The sequence below is a fragment of the Calidris pugnax genome, unplaced genomic scaffold (genome assembly GCF_001431845.1).
Source record: "Calidris pugnax isolate Ruff unplaced genomic scaffold, ASM143184v1 scaffold39, whole genome shotgun sequence".
NCBI lineage: Eukaryota > Metazoa > Chordata > Aves > Charadriiformes > Scolopacidae > Calidris > Calidris pugnax.
Window position 1 is genome coordinate 4,637,786 of NW_015090828.1, and position 17,934 is coordinate 4,655,719.

The 17,934-nt window shown below is 36.1% G+C and overlaps 1 protein-coding gene across 2 annotated transcripts in view; it reads left to right on the forward strand.

Annotated features, from left to right (window-relative positions):
* BICC1 (BicC family RNA binding protein 1) overlaps positions 1-17,934 on the forward strand; it is a 111,257-nt gene that overhangs the window by 83,490 nt on the left and 9,833 nt on the right. For both annotated transcript variants that reach the window (XM_014940578.1, XM_014940579.1), the window contains 13 exons: positions 939-1,018; positions 2,147-2,305; positions 3,255-3,308; positions 4,290-4,484; positions 5,449-5,700; positions 9,340-9,471; positions 10,512-10,698; positions 12,214-12,372; positions 12,765-12,961; positions 13,254-13,395; positions 14,487-14,643; positions 16,077-16,242; positions 17,597-17,636. In XM_014940578.1, coding sequence (XP_014796064.1) covers positions 939-1,018; positions 2,147-2,305; positions 3,255-3,308; positions 4,290-4,484; positions 5,449-5,700; positions 9,340-9,471; positions 10,512-10,698; positions 12,214-12,372; positions 12,765-12,961; positions 13,254-13,395; positions 14,487-14,643; positions 16,077-16,242; positions 17,597-17,636 — 1,920 coding nt within the window. The remainder of the gene's footprint in view (positions 1-938; positions 1,019-2,146; positions 2,306-3,254; positions 3,309-4,289; positions 4,485-5,448; positions 5,701-9,339; positions 9,472-10,511; positions 10,699-12,213; positions 12,373-12,764; positions 12,962-13,253; positions 13,396-14,486; positions 14,644-16,076; positions 16,243-17,596; positions 17,637-17,934) is intronic.

Below are 17,934 nucleotides of genomic sequence, written 5' to 3' on the forward strand. Positions count from 1 at the left end.
TGCTGGTTGGGGATTTTTTTCTTTATTATAACTTAAGCTGTATTTAATGTTTTGACAGTAGTTTCACATGGTGGCACTTTATGCTTCTGGACACCAGATGGTGCTGCTAAACTAGCTAATGTGTAATTTTCACACTTTTTTTTTTGAGTAATTGATGCTTGATTTCATTCCAAAGTGATTTCTGTACTTTTTCAACCAGGTGTATGTTCCAGGTGCAAAACTGTACCTGATAGGTCAGCACAACACCTTCTGCTGTTTAAGGACCATGGTCTGAAAATTGTAAACTAAAGTGTGTTGTAGAATCAATATTTTAGGTCTCAATGGGCAAAAACTGCCATCAGCTGGTGCTCCTCCTAGGTATGCAGCTTAGTAGCAAATCTTAATTTATATACTTAACACTTCAATAAATCAAATCTTTTAAGTGTCATTTAAATGTGATTTGATAACTTCACTCAGAAAACTCCTGGTGGTGGCACCTATATTGCTAGGTTAAAACTGCAAAGGATAGTTCTAGAGATTTGATGAAATATAATGAAGTGATGATGAGTGTGAGTTTGAGTTTGGGGATTATTTTTTTTTGTAGGTTATGTCTGCGTTAAGATTGAGAGAGGGTGTCAGAAAGCTTTTAGTGGTCCTCTGTTAACATTTGTTTGAGAAGACATGATGGCTTAGCTATGTTATTGTGTTGCAGACAACATTTATAATGCTGAGGTACATTTGGTATTTGATTTCTTTTTATTTTAAGTTGTTTTTTTAATAAACTCATCTGGTAATCCTAATTGTGGGACTTAAAGGGATGGAACAATACATTTAGTTTTTAGCTGAATCCCAAAGGTTGGTACAGTTTATCACTGAACTATAAATAATGGATGCAAATTTATTTAAGCAGTGGGGAAATTTTACTGTATTTTTCTTACAAGACTTTATTTCTTTTATAGATCCCCATATTAAAGTCTCTGGAAAAAAGGAAAATGTTAAAGAAGCAAAAGAGAAAATCATGTCTGTCTTGGACACAAAAGTAAGAACAAACTTATTTAGGATGACACCTCAACTACTAATTTTGCGGTGACATTAATCCTTTAAATGGGCTTATTTAAACAGAAGGTATTTATGGATGCTCTGAAGCAAAGTTTCCAATTTATTCCTTCTGGATGTTGATATTTGGTATATACACAAATAATTAGACATGATACAAGAAAATTCTTGCTTAAAGCACCTTTTGCAGAGCTGAACTATAGAGAAATAGTATTTCCAGCTGTATGGCTGAAAGCATACATGGTTTCTTCATTGGATTGGATTTTTTAATTTAAAATGTGGAATACACTTCACTGCAAGTAGTAAATCATGCAGCCACTTCAGCAAACTTAAAATTTTGTTTTTGTTTGAAATTCAATTTTAGGAGCATTTATACAGTTCTATTTTTAACTATTACTGCATTCTTACACTCTGAAACATTAGAACTAGAATTTCTAAAACATCAAGATTTTGGCTGGAATCTCCTAAGTTCACCAGCTTTTCTTTTCATCCAATAGCAAGTCTTATTTTGGGGCAGTGTGTACGCCAGCTTTTGGATTCTCTAAACAGGTTGCCAAAAAGAACACTCCAGTTATAAGCACCACTTCTTTTGGAACAACTGTTAAAATTATCTATGGACTGTTAACAACATTGTTTTTAAGAACAAATGTAGGCAGTGTTTGTCTATTTTAAAAATTGATGTACCAGAAAATAAGATATGTTTGTTCAAGGAGGGAAGAAAACCAGTTATTTTAGGTTCCTTGGCTTTGATTTGCCAAAGTCTTTATCGTATGATCCTTTAAGATCAGACAGAGGGGTATGACTATGATTGAAAGAACACAGAATTTAAATACATGAGAATGGATTGCAATGGGACACTTAGGTCACAATTGATAAAAGCCAGGGTGTGTTTTAAAAGCCTTAGATATTTTTTGAATATGTATCTTTGGGGTATTTATTTGCATGGTATTTCCTCATTGGAACAAAAATGTGAATGGTTTATCATCTGACTCTGAGCCACAGGAATAATACTTTGGAAATACAATTTTGAATGTGATTCTTGAAGTTAGATTACTCTGAAGTACTCGGGCTCTGCTGTGAATAAATTTAATCATGTGTGCTTGATTTCCAGAGCAATCGGGTAACCTTGAAGATGGATGTTTCACATACAGAACATTCTCATGTGATAGGTAAAGGTGGCAATAATATTAAGAAAGTGATGGAGGAAACAGGATGCCATATCCATTTTCCAGACTCAAATAGGAATAATCAAGCAGAGAAAAGCAATCAAGTAAGTTTTCTTTAATATTAACTCATTTATACTGTAATTCCTGAGAGTATAAAGTATTTCTAAACTTTTTTTTTCATTTGGGATTTTGGCAGATGGTGAGTTCATGTTCAGGGAAATAGATTTTTGGCATTTAGATTCTGTGTAAATACTAAATAACTAATCTTTAAAAAAAACAGCAAATCTTTAAAAACAGATGGAAACAATTTGTGATTGTTCATGAATAATTTTAATTTTTTAAAACTAAACTTATTTTGAGCGTACAGAAGTCAACAACTTAATGTCAATAGTAGAGAAGCAGTATGAAAAGCACTGCTTTTTAAATTTTTTTCCTATTCAACACCTGATTCATTTAGCATATTGATTAATTTCGTCATACTTTTGTCTTACAGTGTAAGCAGTTGAAAATTAAACTTGGTAGATAGCTAGGAAAAATGAATGTCCTGTATAAGAGTTCAGTTTTATCAGAATAAGTCACTGAAGCTGGATTTTACATCTTTGTAATGTTAATGTTACTGGAATGTTTACTTTGAAGTCTTTCATTACCGTATATAGAATTCCCTTTTGTGCATCCTAGTGGCTGCTGAGCAAAATACAGTATTTTCACAAGGTTCAAAAAAACTTACTGTTGTTGAATATTAGCATTGAGCACATGTATACAGTAGTAGCTCCATTATGTGATCCAAGCAACTGTGCTGTTTGATGTATCAATCTATTTCTAGTTGCTTAAGCCTATGGAGCCTAAAGATGCTATGGTATCCATGGGTGGTTTTTTTTTTAACTGGTTTTAATTTTCAGCTACTGTTTAGAGAACACTTAAGATGTAACCAGGTGTGAAATAACTGTTGATTTAAAAAAAAAATAAAAATTAAAGGGTACACAGGTATCTCAACCTTTCCAATGCCTCATTTGAAAATGTGATGTTAAATTTTCTATATTTTTGCTCTTCCAGGTGTCTATTGCAGGACAGCCAGCTGGAGTGGAGTCCGCAAGAGTTAGAATTCGGGTAATAGTCTGTTTCAATGTAGTCTTCCCTTGAAAATACCTAAAAGGAACAAAAAATATAGTTTTGAGAGCCCTAGGGTTGTCTAGCTCTGTCTTAAGACAGCAGAAATATAGAAACAAATGTGATTATTCATATGAGTAAAATGCAAAGAGTATTATATAACCACTGATTTGTGTTCTGGCCAGATTTTTAACTAGTGCGAGGTGGACCTTGACCTTGAGGCCTACAGTAGCAGCAAGACGTAAAGTATCCCATACTGTGTTCAAAATTACATCTTAACTTCCTCTCACAGCTGGCCTGTAGAAGCTCAGGCATACTGTGTAAATCTATAACTAAGGAAAGTAATTGCTGCCTTTTTAATTTTAACCACTTTCATGTCTGATTTGGGCAGATAAGTTGGTAGAATTCAATTCCATTTTCCACTCCTAGCACTTTTCTGTCTTTACCTTCTATTTTTGATTTGTGTGTGTATTCTGTCACGGATAATTATAAGTCTAATAAATTATGAAAAGTTTTTTGCAGTTGTTGCAGTCAGGTATGTCACTTATACAACCTTAGTCCTGACAGTAATGAGAGCAGCTGATGTTTACGTAGCTTTGTAGCTGACTTCAGAGCTCCGATTAATCCATGACAGAAAAGAGACTTCTCTAGGAGGTTTTACAAATATTGACCAGTTTGTAGGTCTGCATGGGTACATGTAGGAAATTACCTGGCTCTGCTGCTGCATAGCTGCACACAGTCCTGGGGAGGGATGCAAACAGCAAAGCCCACGCAAAACAAAAAGCTCTCCTGTCCTTGGAAAAAATCACTGCCTTCCTCCGACTAAAGATAGAATATTTTTATCAGTGAACCCTGGGCAAAGGATGTATTATGTCAATTTAATCATCACTGACCAATACGTTATGATTCAGTAATAAAACTCTTGCAGTTTTAGCGAGTATGATTGCAGTTTTCAAGATTTGCTCTTCAATGTTGTTGTAGGAGCTGCTTCCATTGGTACTGATGTTTGAATTGCCTATTGCTGGAATTCTCCAACCAATCCCAGATCCTAATTCTCCCACAATTCAACATATATGTCAGACATATAATATTTCAGTTTCCTTTAAACAACGCTCTCGAATGTATGGTGCTACAGTCATTGTCAGAGGGTCACAAAATAACACTAGTGCTGTGAAGGTAATGTGTCATCTTCAGTATGTTTCTACATGTCATAAATGTATTCATTAATTTGCTACTTAAGAACTATACCAATATTATATGCTGCCCTATCAGTACCTGTTATTGTATAATTACTTTTGAAGCCTGAGGGTTTGTTTTATTTAAACACTTATAGGTGAGGTGTAAAAATGCAGAGAAAATAGTTTTAAGTTTAGGATTTAACATTGTTTATGCTGAGCTTTCAATTACATCTCTTGCACGCCTGTTTGGTTTTCCAGCAATTCTGGAAAATGTGTTAATCTTACCCATCTATTAACCCCTTCCACATACCTTCAACCCTTCCCCTCGCTCTCCCTCCCACCCCTCCCGAAAAAACCCAAAACCACAAAACACACACCCCCCCAACATAGTTTCTTCATGCCTTGATCTTCTCAATGTGAACTCAAATTTGCCTACCAGCCTACCAGAAAATTGCCCTACCAGTCAATAAAACTGCTCTTGCAAAACCAGGACTAGGAGATGTGAATTTGACAGTCAAGTGAAGGAACTGCCATGAACCTATTTGTCTTAATAAAATAAAAATACTTCCTTGTTATCAACTGGCAGTGAGACAGATTGATATGGTCTCAAGCCAGTAAGAGTATCTCAGGCCAAAATTGAAAGACAGATTTTGCAAGCTTTCCTACCCAAATAAATATCTGTTAACTTTTGTATTTCTATTTGTGGGCACAGAAGGTTTATTGGGACCAAACCATTTGACATGGTCGTCCTGCCTTTTACAGTGGCAATTAAACACTGCATTTGGTCATAAAATGGGAATAGTAGGTAGAGTTTAGTCCATCTGTTATCTTTAAGAAATCAATCAGGTTTTTAAATGAAACGTTTTAAGCATGGAATGTATGATAAGTAAGGAAACACTCTGAAATGTCATTTTGTACACCTGTGAGCACTGTTTCTCCCGTTTCTTGCATTTCCCCCCCAGGAAGGAACAGCCATGCTTTTGGAACACCTGGCTGGGAGCCTGGCCTCTGCAATCCCTGTGAGCACACAACTCGACATCGCAGCGCAGCATCATCTCTTCATGATGGGTCGGAACGGGAGTAACATCAAACATATCATGCAGAGGACTGGTGCTCAGATCCACTTCCCTGACCCTAGTAACCCACAGAAGAAATCCACTGTCTACCTCCAGGGCACAATTGAGTCTGTCTGTCTTGCCAGGCAATATCTCATGGTAAATACTTTCAGTGAAACTTGCTTGAAAAAAATGCCACAGCATAGAAAATACGCTCATTCTGCATGTATTTATGTGTCAAATGGAAGTTAGCCTCAGAGAAGAAAGACTGCGACTCACATTGCAAAAATCTGATTCACTTGAATGCTCTGGTTTTGTCAGTGTGCATAGTTATATAAAATATTTGTAAACTCTGGTGTCATGATTTGAAAAATGACCTTTGTAATATAAATGCAAGGTAAGCAATTTAAATTTACAATAACAATATGTTTCTGAGTATAAGGCAGTTTTTTGGAGGGGTTTGTTGTTGTTGGGTGGTGGGTATTTTGTTTTGCCAACCTGCCTTTTCCACTTTGTCAGGTAACTAGTTTTCTTTTGGGAGCAAGTGGCAGGAATTTATTAGTTCCTATGTGGGCGAGTTTTCAGGGAAACTGGGGAGTCATAGGAAATAGCTCATTCTGCAATCTTACATTCTTTCTAGTACCGTAGCCTCAGTACTATAAGGCCTTTTATGAAAATAGCTCTGCTGATTAATATTATTGTACAGATTTTTGTTATACTGGCCTTTGAGCTTCACAGGAGCCTTTAGATGGTGTTGTAGTAACAATATTTTTACAAGTATTTTTACACACATGGATATTTATTAACAACACGTGGACTAAAAGCCAATTCAAAGCTGGTATCAGGATAAACCATGATACCATTAAATTCCCAAAGTCCGTATTTCTCTTGCATTGCACTGTGCCTTGCTGCGTAGCAGAAACCAAAAACATGGTGCCTATCTGCTCATCCAGTTATATTCACGATTATTATATTCTAGGATATCATTGTCTATAATTACTGAGAGAGAGCCTTATTCTGTGTACCTCCTTGGTGAGGTTTAAGTAGTACTTTTCTGGAGGTTCATGAAGTAGAAGAAAATGCAAACAAGCGAATGTGTGAACATCAAAGTACACCTTTACTCTCAAAACTTAAAATTACACAAAGCCCATTTTTTTGAAATATTGAAGACTGATTTAATTACAAACACACCAGTACAACTTAGTATCCTACATCATCCTTTAAGAACTGTACTGATCAGGAGACTTGGTCTGTTTAAGCTCAGGCATTAAGTGTCCTGAAACTGTTCTTTCCAGTTTTGTAGATAAAACAGGGATTAAAAGGAAATTTTTCAAAGGAGGAATATGTCTTTTTAAACAACGAAAATTTGAAAAGCTGAGGGAAGAACTAACTAGCCAGATAAAAACTTTGCTCTGATTCCCAACTAGTGTTTTTCCGCTTCAGATAAAAGCACTTAAATATGCCAGCCATGCTGATACCTACCTAGAGATAGACAACCGCAGTCATTCTCAGCTTCTTTGGAAATAAGCTTCACTTGGCTTGTTTTCTTCTTGGGCACTGTTGAGCGGGATGAGGTTGCTGTGGTGTGGAGTGGTTTCCTGCGGGGTGGGACTGCACGCCGGCCTTCTCACCGCGGTCACTGCTGTTCTTGCCTCCTGCCAGCTCCTCTCAGGCAGGCAGAGAAGCAGCTGATGCTGCTGCACAGCCAGGCAGCACCAGTGTCTTATGGAATTGGAGAGGTGATTTAAAAACAGTGGTTTGATCTCTGCAGACCACCTAAGAATAACTGTCTAGCAGCATCTGAACATCAATACCAAGAAATACCATAATGCTTTTCTGAGCTACTAAATTGTTGTGATCTGCAATTCTCATCAGAGACTAAATTTGAGGCAGAGTTTGTTATATCAGCAGAAAATGCAATGCAGTGCACAGATACCTTACAGTAGGACATATGTAACGTGTTGGTGCTATCTTGAAAATTGCTTAGCAGCATGAATAAATGGAAACTTTAATATAAACTCATAATTAATTTCATTGAGAAGGCTATAAATTCTGTGGTGTGTGAATTGCGAATATCCCTTATCTCTGACAAGTGTTGCAAGCCCCAGTTTCTAATCAGCTGCACATTGAGTGCAGGTTTGTATTCAACGTGATGGTTAAGGCAATATTTGCAGCACTGAGGGCAAAATGTTGAAGAAAGAATACCCCGTCATTCAAAATTAAATACTTTTATCTAAGCGAGAGGGACTTGGAGTCTTGTTTAAAATGTTCTTGTTCTATTTCTTCTCTTTATTCCAAACCCTTTAGTTTCATGTGTATTTGATCATCAATAAAAAGATACCGACTTTTTGTTAGTTTAGCATATAATAATGGGGACTGTAAGGTATGTAATTACGGAAGGACATATTGACAACTTAGTTTTGTTCACTCCCTGTCCAAGAGTGGTTGTGTTCCTCTCATCATCATCATGTAGGTGTTCTAAACATACAACAGCAAAACAGTAGTGTAAAAAATGAGCTTTTTAGTATGCTTATAAAACCTGACATTTCAACTTTCTGTTTTTCCTGTTAACCTTCGGTTGCACTTTCATTCAGCAGGCTTTTGGTGAGACCTTCTGATATTACTTTCTGTAACTTCTATACAAAAACATCTGGAAGAAGTATCAAATGCTCTCAGCAGTTCTGTTACTGCAAAATCCTTCATTATTGATTTCAGGGTTTTTAAATAGACTTTATTTATAATTGTTCTGTTCAGACAAGTTCACTTTGCAGGGTTAAGCTGTGTTTGTCAGTCTTCCTGAAGCCAAAACAGTTAAGATGCCTGGCTTTAGTTTTCCTTAAGGAAACTTTAAGGAAACTTACTTTAAGTTAGGAAATACTGTGTGTAGGTGGTACTGTTGAGAAAATGCTATTTAAATAGAAAATGATACTGAACTAGTGATCTGAAGAATAAACATACCATTCTGAAGCAAAAGCTGGAAACTGATTAAATAGGACTGCTTTCTTGACTGTCTCTTACTGTGGCTTTTTTGGATACATGTATGTGATACTATGTTTCCTTTATAGTGAATCTAAAATCACAAACAAGTAGGAGTTGGTTTTCACTGACTTTGTACCCTTTGTTTTTGTTACTTTGTAAGAAGTAGCAATCTAATAATGTGGAGATACCCTGTGACCATTGAGGTTTTAGTTATTTTTGGAGGTTGGGCTTTTTTAGGGGTGCTGTTTTTTGTAGTTTCTTTTTTTACTTAAAGCTTTAGTATTTCAAGTGTTTCAGAGATGTCGTCCGTATCACTGGAAAATCCTTACCTAGCTGATCTAGAACAGGGGAAGAGAAAGGTAATAGTTAAGCAATGCTGACTTACAGAGAATCTTTTTCAGAATTGTGTTTCCTTATTTCAAACATAGCTTAACATGGGCTATTTGAGTTTGTGAGAGCCTTGCTGATAATAATTGCTGGCAATATTTTCTTCTGATTTTACATCTCTGGACACCTTGAAGTCTGTATAAACAGCTAACGTGGGGTGCACATGCACAGTTTGGAATGTCAAATATTCAGCAAATCATTTCACCCTCATATCACCAAACTGTTCAGAATCTCAGGGTAGAAAGCCACCTGTATTCTTGCATGCAAGGAAATGGCTGTACTTAAAATTTCATCCTTGCTATATTTTTTTCTGAATTTACAGTATCATGATGTGTATGTGTTACAATCTCTATATTCCAGTTTATTGCTAGCATTTTCATGAAGAAAGCATGGGCTATAAGTTTTATGAATTGTTGTGGCTTGTCTTTTCAGGGTTGCCTTCCTCTTGTGCTCATGTTTGATATGAAGGAAGAAATTGAAGTAGAACCACAGTTTATAACACAGCTAATGGAGCAGTTAGATGTCTTCATAAGCATTAAGCCGAAGCCAAAGCAACCAAGCAAGGTTGGTGAAAACCTAATATATTCTTTTCAGGCTTTCATGACAACTTTTCAGAGCTGATGAGTTGACGTGTCTGCTCCTCCTACTAGCTTAATGGATCATAAACTTGTAAAAGGCACATATATATTTTCTGCTTGAAATATCAATTTAAATGTTACAACATCTCTCCTTTATGGTAATTTTACTTTTTCATTAAATATTTGACAATACAGAGATTAGCTTTCATGTGGAAGACACTAATAAAAAGTCAACTATGGGGAGATAAATTGTATCTGACTAGAACTACTCTTGATTTTGTTTTTAAAGAAATTAAGTCTTAAATTGCAGCTCCCTCATGTAACTGCAGCGTTCTTTAGCAATTAGAATAAAAACCAAAATAAACAAAAAACCCAACACCCAAATAATATGACTATGAGAAAAGTCTGTTCTACACAAAATGTTGGAAAGAACCACAATAAAAAGAATTACAAAATACCTCTCATGGGAGGTGTTCATTAAATGACCATTCCATTGTGTCAATAAATAAGCTTCTCTGAATAGGGATATATAAAATCAATGCAAAGAAACATTGTGTAGAGACTGTACAAGAAACAAATAATGGTTTTTTGTCATTTAATTTTCCAGGTGTTTCTTACTTTATTCTCAGACAGCTATGAATTTATTAGCTGAATTTAATACGAACAACATTTTTTGTCCACTTCAAGGTGTAGGTCTCTGATAAAAGAGAAGATAAGATCTTAATTATTAGTTCATTTCTCCAGATCTCAGGGCACTTAAGATTTGATATACCAAATAGTACTGAAGTGTTATTCTTAGTCAGAAAGGACTTTCACCATTCTCCTTGTCAAGTGCATACAAAATCCCTAAACTTACCGTAAAGGCCGCTGAATTAGATTGCTAATAGACATTATCTCATGCTGTCTCACACTACTATGCTACTGATGGCCATGAGGGAGTATGAAGGAGAGTTGTGTGTGGTGCAGGTCCATGTTACATAGTTGTGTTACTCATTGCTCTTCCTTTTTTGTTTTCTTTCCCAACAGTCTGTGATTGTAAAAAGCGTTGAACGAAATGCCTTAAATATGTATGAGGCACGGAAATGTCTCTTGGGACTTGAAAGTAGTGGAGTTATCATAGCATCAAATCCCTCTACTGTCTCGTGCCCTGTTGGTCTGTCTTGTCCTGGTTTGGATATCTTGTCCTCAGCAGGACTAGGACTCACTGGACTTGGTATGCATTCTGTTCTATATATATCTTTATATTTTTTTTATAGTTATATATTTGTTTGGGATTTAATTAACTTGTACTAGAAAAAAGGACCAGATGTGTGTTTTGCATAAGGAATTGTGTTAAAGGATTAGCGAATTTCAAAAGCATCTGGCCTTTCAAGGGCTTGTTGTTGTAAAACTTCCTCCAAGGCTTTCGTAACCATCCGTGTGACTCATCTCTGCACAAAATCCCCCGGAAGCTTGCAAACTGCTCCGCTGAAAGTGAAAGGGAGGGAAATGCAGGTGAAGTAGGATGTTGCTTTTACAATTTTCAGAAGAGCCTCTTTCAAATGAAATTTCTTCTTCGGTAATATTGTGATGTCTCACGATGTCCTGAATTTGGGTACCATTAACAGTACCATGACAGTTAAAATAGTTAACACCACACTCCAGTTCTGGCTGTATCTCACTGTAATTGCAGGATGCATGTGCTACTAGTTTACATTTACTTACCAGTGTGAAATTTAGGACAGAAATGTGTAAGCTTTCTGTCAATGTCCATAGTCTTGCACATAGTCCAAGCTAGAATTACCATTTTATTTTCAAGCTCTGAAAACACACTATTATCAAAAATACATACAAGGGACAAATTTTGACACTGGTTCTTGAAACTTAATTTTATAGAAGCAGCACATAGTCCAAGCTAGAATTACCATTTTATTTTCAAGCTCTGAAAACACACTATTATCAAAAATACATACAAGGGACAAATTTTGACACTGGTTCTTGAAACTTGGAGTCCTCATGTAACCACCATGCTCCCTTGCGACCTGCCATCCAGGGGTGCTGTGTAGTTCCACATCAGGTGCTTTATGCTTTCTTGGGGGTCACATAGGGGCAACTGTGCCCATTGACTGGGGTTTTTAACGCTGCTTTTGTTACCATTCTTGTCATGCCTGCATTTTAGGGTTGTGTATTTACCTCTTTAGAGTGTAGTGATGAACTGCCATGTGAATGCTCTTACATTAAGAACTGCTTTGGGAATAAGCAATGCATCTGGGGGATGATTTGCAGTCAGCATTGAAGATGCAAAAAGGAATTGAGTAGTTCTTAGTGTGGAAGTAGTGGTTTGTTCATGTGAGCTTCTAAGAAAAAGGTTATCATCTGAGATGAAAGTAAGGTTGCTTTCTTGTTCTCTAAGTGAGGCTTCTCTGAAACAAACTGATGGGAGCAATAAAGGGATACAAAGGGATGGTGGGGCAGAGAAGCAGCCAGTGTGGACTCTTTTGTTCTCACAATAGTTGGAGTCTGTTAGAAGGACATAAAAGATGCTACAATTCTTCCTGGATATATGATTCACTGTTTAAGAATGCTTAGTGTTCTTAATGTGTTCTCTGCATCAAACTAACAGCAGTTTTAATGTTAAAATTTGCAAAGTACATGCTGGTGCAATTTAGTGTTTGTTTCAGCTGGTACTTCTGTAAAAATGTTTTTCTGTAAGTCTTAACTAAATATTCACTTGTATAATTTTTTGCAGGCCTTTTAGGTCCAACAGCCCTGTCAGTTAACACCTCAAGTGCTCCAAACTCTCTGTTGAATGCCCTGAATAGCTCTGTGAGTCCCCTCCAGAGTCCGAGTTCAGGCACTCCTAGTCCCACGTTATGGGCAACATCTCTTGCTAACACAAATGCCACAGGTTGGTAGAAGTTACGTGTGAATTGTGTAAGAGGAAGTTTTTAGAATGACAATTATCAAGTCCAGAATCATTCATTTTTTTAGAGCCTTAACAGTTCTCAAGTTTATCTTAACACTGATTAATAAATATCCAAATGTAAAGTTATAATTTAATATAAACTTACAACATTGCTGTCACATGCAAGGTTTTTTGATTTGTTTATATAGGTAAGTTAATTGTGTTAACTTAGAAAGTAATGGTTAAATAAAGCATTACATTTTTGGCACATAATTCTAATAGAAACTTGTTTAATGATGTATCAAAGCCACATAGAGATTTCTATCAAGTATTACTGTAGTATTTGAGAAAGCTAAATGAGAAACTTATCGGGATGTAACCGAATTTTGTTACAGGGTTTTCTGCTATTCCACACCTAATGATACCATCTACTGCCCAAGCAACTTTAACTAGTATTCTGTTGTCTGGAGTACCTAGTTACAGTCAGAACACTCCATCTCCACCACCAGGCTTGACTCCTGTTGAAGTCCACGTCAACGGCTTGCAATCGGAGAGTAAAAAAGGCTCACCTTCTTTAAATGGTCATGTAAAGGTAAGCGATGTTATCTCTGGAGAGCCTGATCTGTTTGTAATAAACCTCCACTAAGCAGAGCTGAAAGAAAAACAGTGATGTGAGTAGGTTCTTAAAGCTACAAAGTTTAAAAATAGAACAGTAGTGTTTTCAAAATATGACTTAAAGATAGAAAAATGGAACATTCAAGCACATTGTTCTCCTGTATTAGGAATGAATTTCTTGTTCTCCTGCACAGATAAACGGGAAATTCTTTCCATATTTCCTTAAGCATAACAATCACTGTCGTGATGTTTTTTGACAATCATTTCAGACCTCAAATATCAACTATGCTGCGCTGTCTGCCACATCGCTCGGAGAAAATGTGTTGAGCACAAACCACAGTGATCCTGTGCGACAAACAAGTGCTCATGGTGCCTCAGAACAAGTAGCTGCCAAGTCAAACAGCACAGAAGGTAAAATTTTGACATATTATTCTTTTGTCTCGTAGTGTTTGTGCAGTCTGTGTGCAGTTCACAAAGCAAAAATGTAAATATGTTGCCTGTGCATTGGCTTTGCAGCCATGTTGAAGGAAAATATCTCTGGGTCTTCCAGATTTATTGTCAAAAAGAGCAAATAGAAGTTGTTATATCTGAGTTGTACAGTTAATAGAAACACCTTAAGTCAACATAAAAGCACTTGTAAAGTTGATTTATCCCCAAGAAGCAGAGGGAAATAACTTGTGAAAATTTTAGTATGTTTTACAGCAGCTTAATTTCATTGGTTTGAACAATTTCTGGTGGTTTAAATGATGTTGTATTTTTTATTTAATGAAGGGAAATAATGCTTTTGAGACGCTTATTGCAAAAAATTGTCTAAATTAAAACTAGATGACACTGGGTAACACAATTTATTTACATGTTTTATAACAACATTTCAGTTATACTGCTTTTTGGGAGCTGAAGGAACTAATGAAGTGTTCCTGTCATTCTCGAAGGGAGGTGTAGCCAGATCCACTTCAAATTTGAGCAAATACATGTTTGCCTTGTTTCCCTTGCAAATATTGAACAAAGGGATGCTCTTTTATTGAGGGTTGTCATCATTTGAAATTATTTGAATGAAAGATACCATGCCCAATTATCATAAACATTTGTAAAAAATATTTTCTAAAGATATTTGAACATTAGATGGGGACCTTTTATTGCAACAAAATTGTCTGAACATCTAGCTAAGCTTATTATAACTATATAAAATCAAATTTGTTTGAAATATTTAGTCATTTCTGATTGTCAGTCTTCAGATTTAATATTAACTAATATTACTCCAAATAATGTTTTAAATTTAGAAAATACTTATTTTGTCTACTATATATGTGAATACTACCACCTTTTTCCATGCATTTAAAATTGCTTTTATAACATCTTAAAGTTAACTAAGCTGTTATCCCTGAAGACTAAAGTAATTCCATAAGGAAGAAGAGCAGGTTTTTTTCTATAGTTGTCATTCCTTCAATAAGAGCACTAAAACGTAAGAGGAGTTTTGTTTAACTATTCCATTGGTCTTGCAGGTTGCAATGATGCTTTTGTAGAAGTGGGCATGCCAAGAAGTCCATCCCATTCAGCAAATACCAGTGATCTGAAGCAGATGATGAGCTCTTCCAAACAGGCCTGTGCTAAGAGACAAACTGTTGAATTATTGCAAGGCACCAAAAACTCTCATTTACAGTAAGTTAAATGTGCTTATGCGAATTAATGGAACTTTTGCCATGCAAAAATACTTAGCATGTTTTTGTAGGTAGAGGAAGTGGTTCAGTCGTAAGATACTCAGAGCTGATTTAAATTGGGCTTGATTTTTTTTTTTGATCACACTGGGCATTGGTATACATCACCACTGCCCCACTTTGATAATTGCAAACTTTAAATGCGTTTTGTACATCCTAAGTATTTTTCTTTGGTTTGAAAAAAGTGCCTTTTTTTCCCCCACAAGAGTGGGGTTTTTCTTCAGAGTAACTTTCATTATCTTTTTCTAAAAGATATTTTTGTACTTTCTCTTTTTATTGATTACTTTGAGAACAATTCCTAACTAACAGCATCTTTCATTTTGTGTGTACTTGAGGCTGTGTTCTTCTTAGAAAAATGATATTCAGGGCATAACAGCATGTTCTTGAACACTTGTTGTAGTGATTTTTTTTGTTTGGTTGTTTTTTTTAAAGAGCCAGCAGTGGGAAAGGCTCTTTTGAGTCATAATATGTCTTGGCAACACAAGCTTTGTGCTTAACGCAATGTTTTGTCCAATCTAATTTAAGTATTGTTTTCACTATTCCTCTTGGGAACTGTTTATCATCACTCTTTTGAAATGCATATTTTCTCTTACCTAATTTATTTACACTGTTAAAGCTATAATGCATATTTCATTAATTCTTCTCTCATAGTTTAGAAATCCAAGGATTCCTGCTAACCAGACTCAGTTGTTTGTGTATTACTCAGTTGTTTGTATTTCTTGTTCTTTTTGTTGAGGATGTAGTGCTCACAGTTTCCTTAGGGCATTCTTCTGTGGTAGTCCACAGCATCTAAAACATGGTCACTTTGCTTTGAAGTAAGAGTTTATACTCTTCTAGAGTAGGCATAAAATATGTCTCATTTCTAGAAAGAAAAGATTTCATTAAGATGTACTTTGGCATGTAGGACTGCTATTATTGAAGCTTTAAAAGCAAGTAGGACCTGTGTTAACTTAGTTCTCATTGTGCATCTCTTCTTATCCTACTACTCTCAGTCTGTTGGAAGTGCTGGCCTGAGCAAGACTAAACAGTGTGAAGTCACACTGCGTAGGGGCTGCACGTGATAATTCCAGATACCAGACAGCTGCAATCTGAATCTATAAACTCTGCCTCGTGCTTGGTAATAGAGAAAGCAGCAATACGTGCTTGGTTTCTGTCAGAGAAATGGGTAAAGAAAAGCTGAAGCTTTGGAAGTGTTGCTCAAAATTGCTGAGATGTTGTGAATGATGCATAGAATCACTCTATGATTCTGTTTGTACTGGCATGTCTTGAATTTTGCTGCCAAACTTCTCAGGGGAAGGCTTAATTATCAAAATTGCATTGGATGTTCACTGCTAGTGAAAAGGAAGGCTGGAGTTAATGCTGGTTTTGCTCCTGCAGCACCGCAGAGAGGCTGCTCTCAGACGCAGAGTTAAGCGCTGCTGAAAGCCCCGTGGCTGATAAAAAGGCTCCTGGAAGTGAACGTGCAGCCGAGCGAGCAGCAGCTGCCCAGCAGAACTCGGAAAGAGCACGTCTGGCTCCACAGCCATCGTATGTAAATATGCAGGTACGTGGCCCTGAATGAACCCTAATCTACTGCAACATCTGACAATTGCAAAGTGAAATGACCACGTAATGCGGAGGTGACTCTTGACCAGCAGACTGACTTGCCATTTCAGTAAAAGCATTTCCCAGCAAAGTCGTGAACTTTTTCAATTAAAGAGCAGGTTGTCACCTGAAAGTCTTGAAGACAAAAAAAGCCCTTTTGCTTCAGTTGAATTAGAAAAATTTCAGTGCAGAAATAAACTGCATGGCTACATTAGGCTACACAAGCATCGTTTGTGTGTTTACAATATCATTGCTTTGAGAAGTGAGGATTATATATACAGAAGACACTTTACAACTCTTCATACGCAGTGTCAACACCATTTTTTTTCCCTACAGCTTCAGGTTCGTATTAGGGGGGATTTACGGGAGTAACTACGCTGGTTTTGCTTTACAAATACACATCTGTACATTTACTCCTTTTGTTTTTCTTGTACCGCTCCTACTTGTTAACTACAGGCTACGACTATACTATAAACTATTTCCATGTTGTTATAAATCTCCCCAAAGAGAGAGACCTTTGACAAGGGTCAAGCAGTAGCAACAGAGTAGTTTTCATTATAGATCTGTAAGTGCACACATAACTAGACTGCTTGGTGTAGTGGAACAAGATAAGGGCTGCAAAACACTAACCTTAATCAGAGCTCTAGTTAATTTAAGTATTGGATTTAACATTTGAGGCTAAATACTGCATTTTTGTAGTTTTATGTGTGTGTTTAGACTTGCTAATCTGTAATTCAAGGAAGCATAACTTACTTAACCAGGTGTATTTAAACTTCAAAATTTCCATTCTATTAAGTAGTGCAAATGCAAGTATTTAAAATTTTTTCAAAACTTAGTTTCTTTTCCTTTCAGAAGATGAGTGCATGGAGAAGTAAACTCAAAACAAGATTATTAAAAATAACTGTGGTGCCTAGATTTGCTGTCAAATCTATACACTATCTTTTTTGTACTGTTAAGGAATGTTTTAATTGCTAAGAACAGACGATTAATGAAGAGAAAAATGCTTGAATAAATGTCATCTTAAAAAAAAAAAAAAGAAATTCTGTCTAAACAGTTTGTAAATACTGCTGCAGCCTTGCCCAAATGGATATTGCATAGTTATTTAAACTCTTTGTTATCTTTCTTTGAGTGAATGCTATAAGTAACTAAGGCTCTAACTGGATGACTGTCAAATTACTGTGCAGTACTTCAGGTTTCTCCTAGACATATTCACTGGCCACTTCTAAAACCTTTGTTTTCACAAAGAGCTGAGGACTGGAATGACATTTAGTTTGAATGGCAATTAAGTTATCTTCTGCATGTTTAATTTTTAGGCATTTGACTATGAACAGAAGAAGCTACTGGCAACCAAAGGTATGTGGATAAACAGTGCCTTCTGAATAGTTTGTTAATACACAGCTGAAAGAATTGTCTGATGTATCAGTTTTGTAATTTGATTTTTTTTTAATTAAATGTAAAGCTGACAGTGAAACATTTGTATATTAGTTTTCATGTTCCAAAAATTTCTTAATAGCAACATAGTGCAAAATACAGTATAAATATCTTGCAGATGGGATATCCGTATGCAAATGATCCATATTGTTTTCAGAGACCTCACAGCTGTAATACCTCATGTTATTTGGATGAAAATTAAAATTTAAGATGTTGGTCG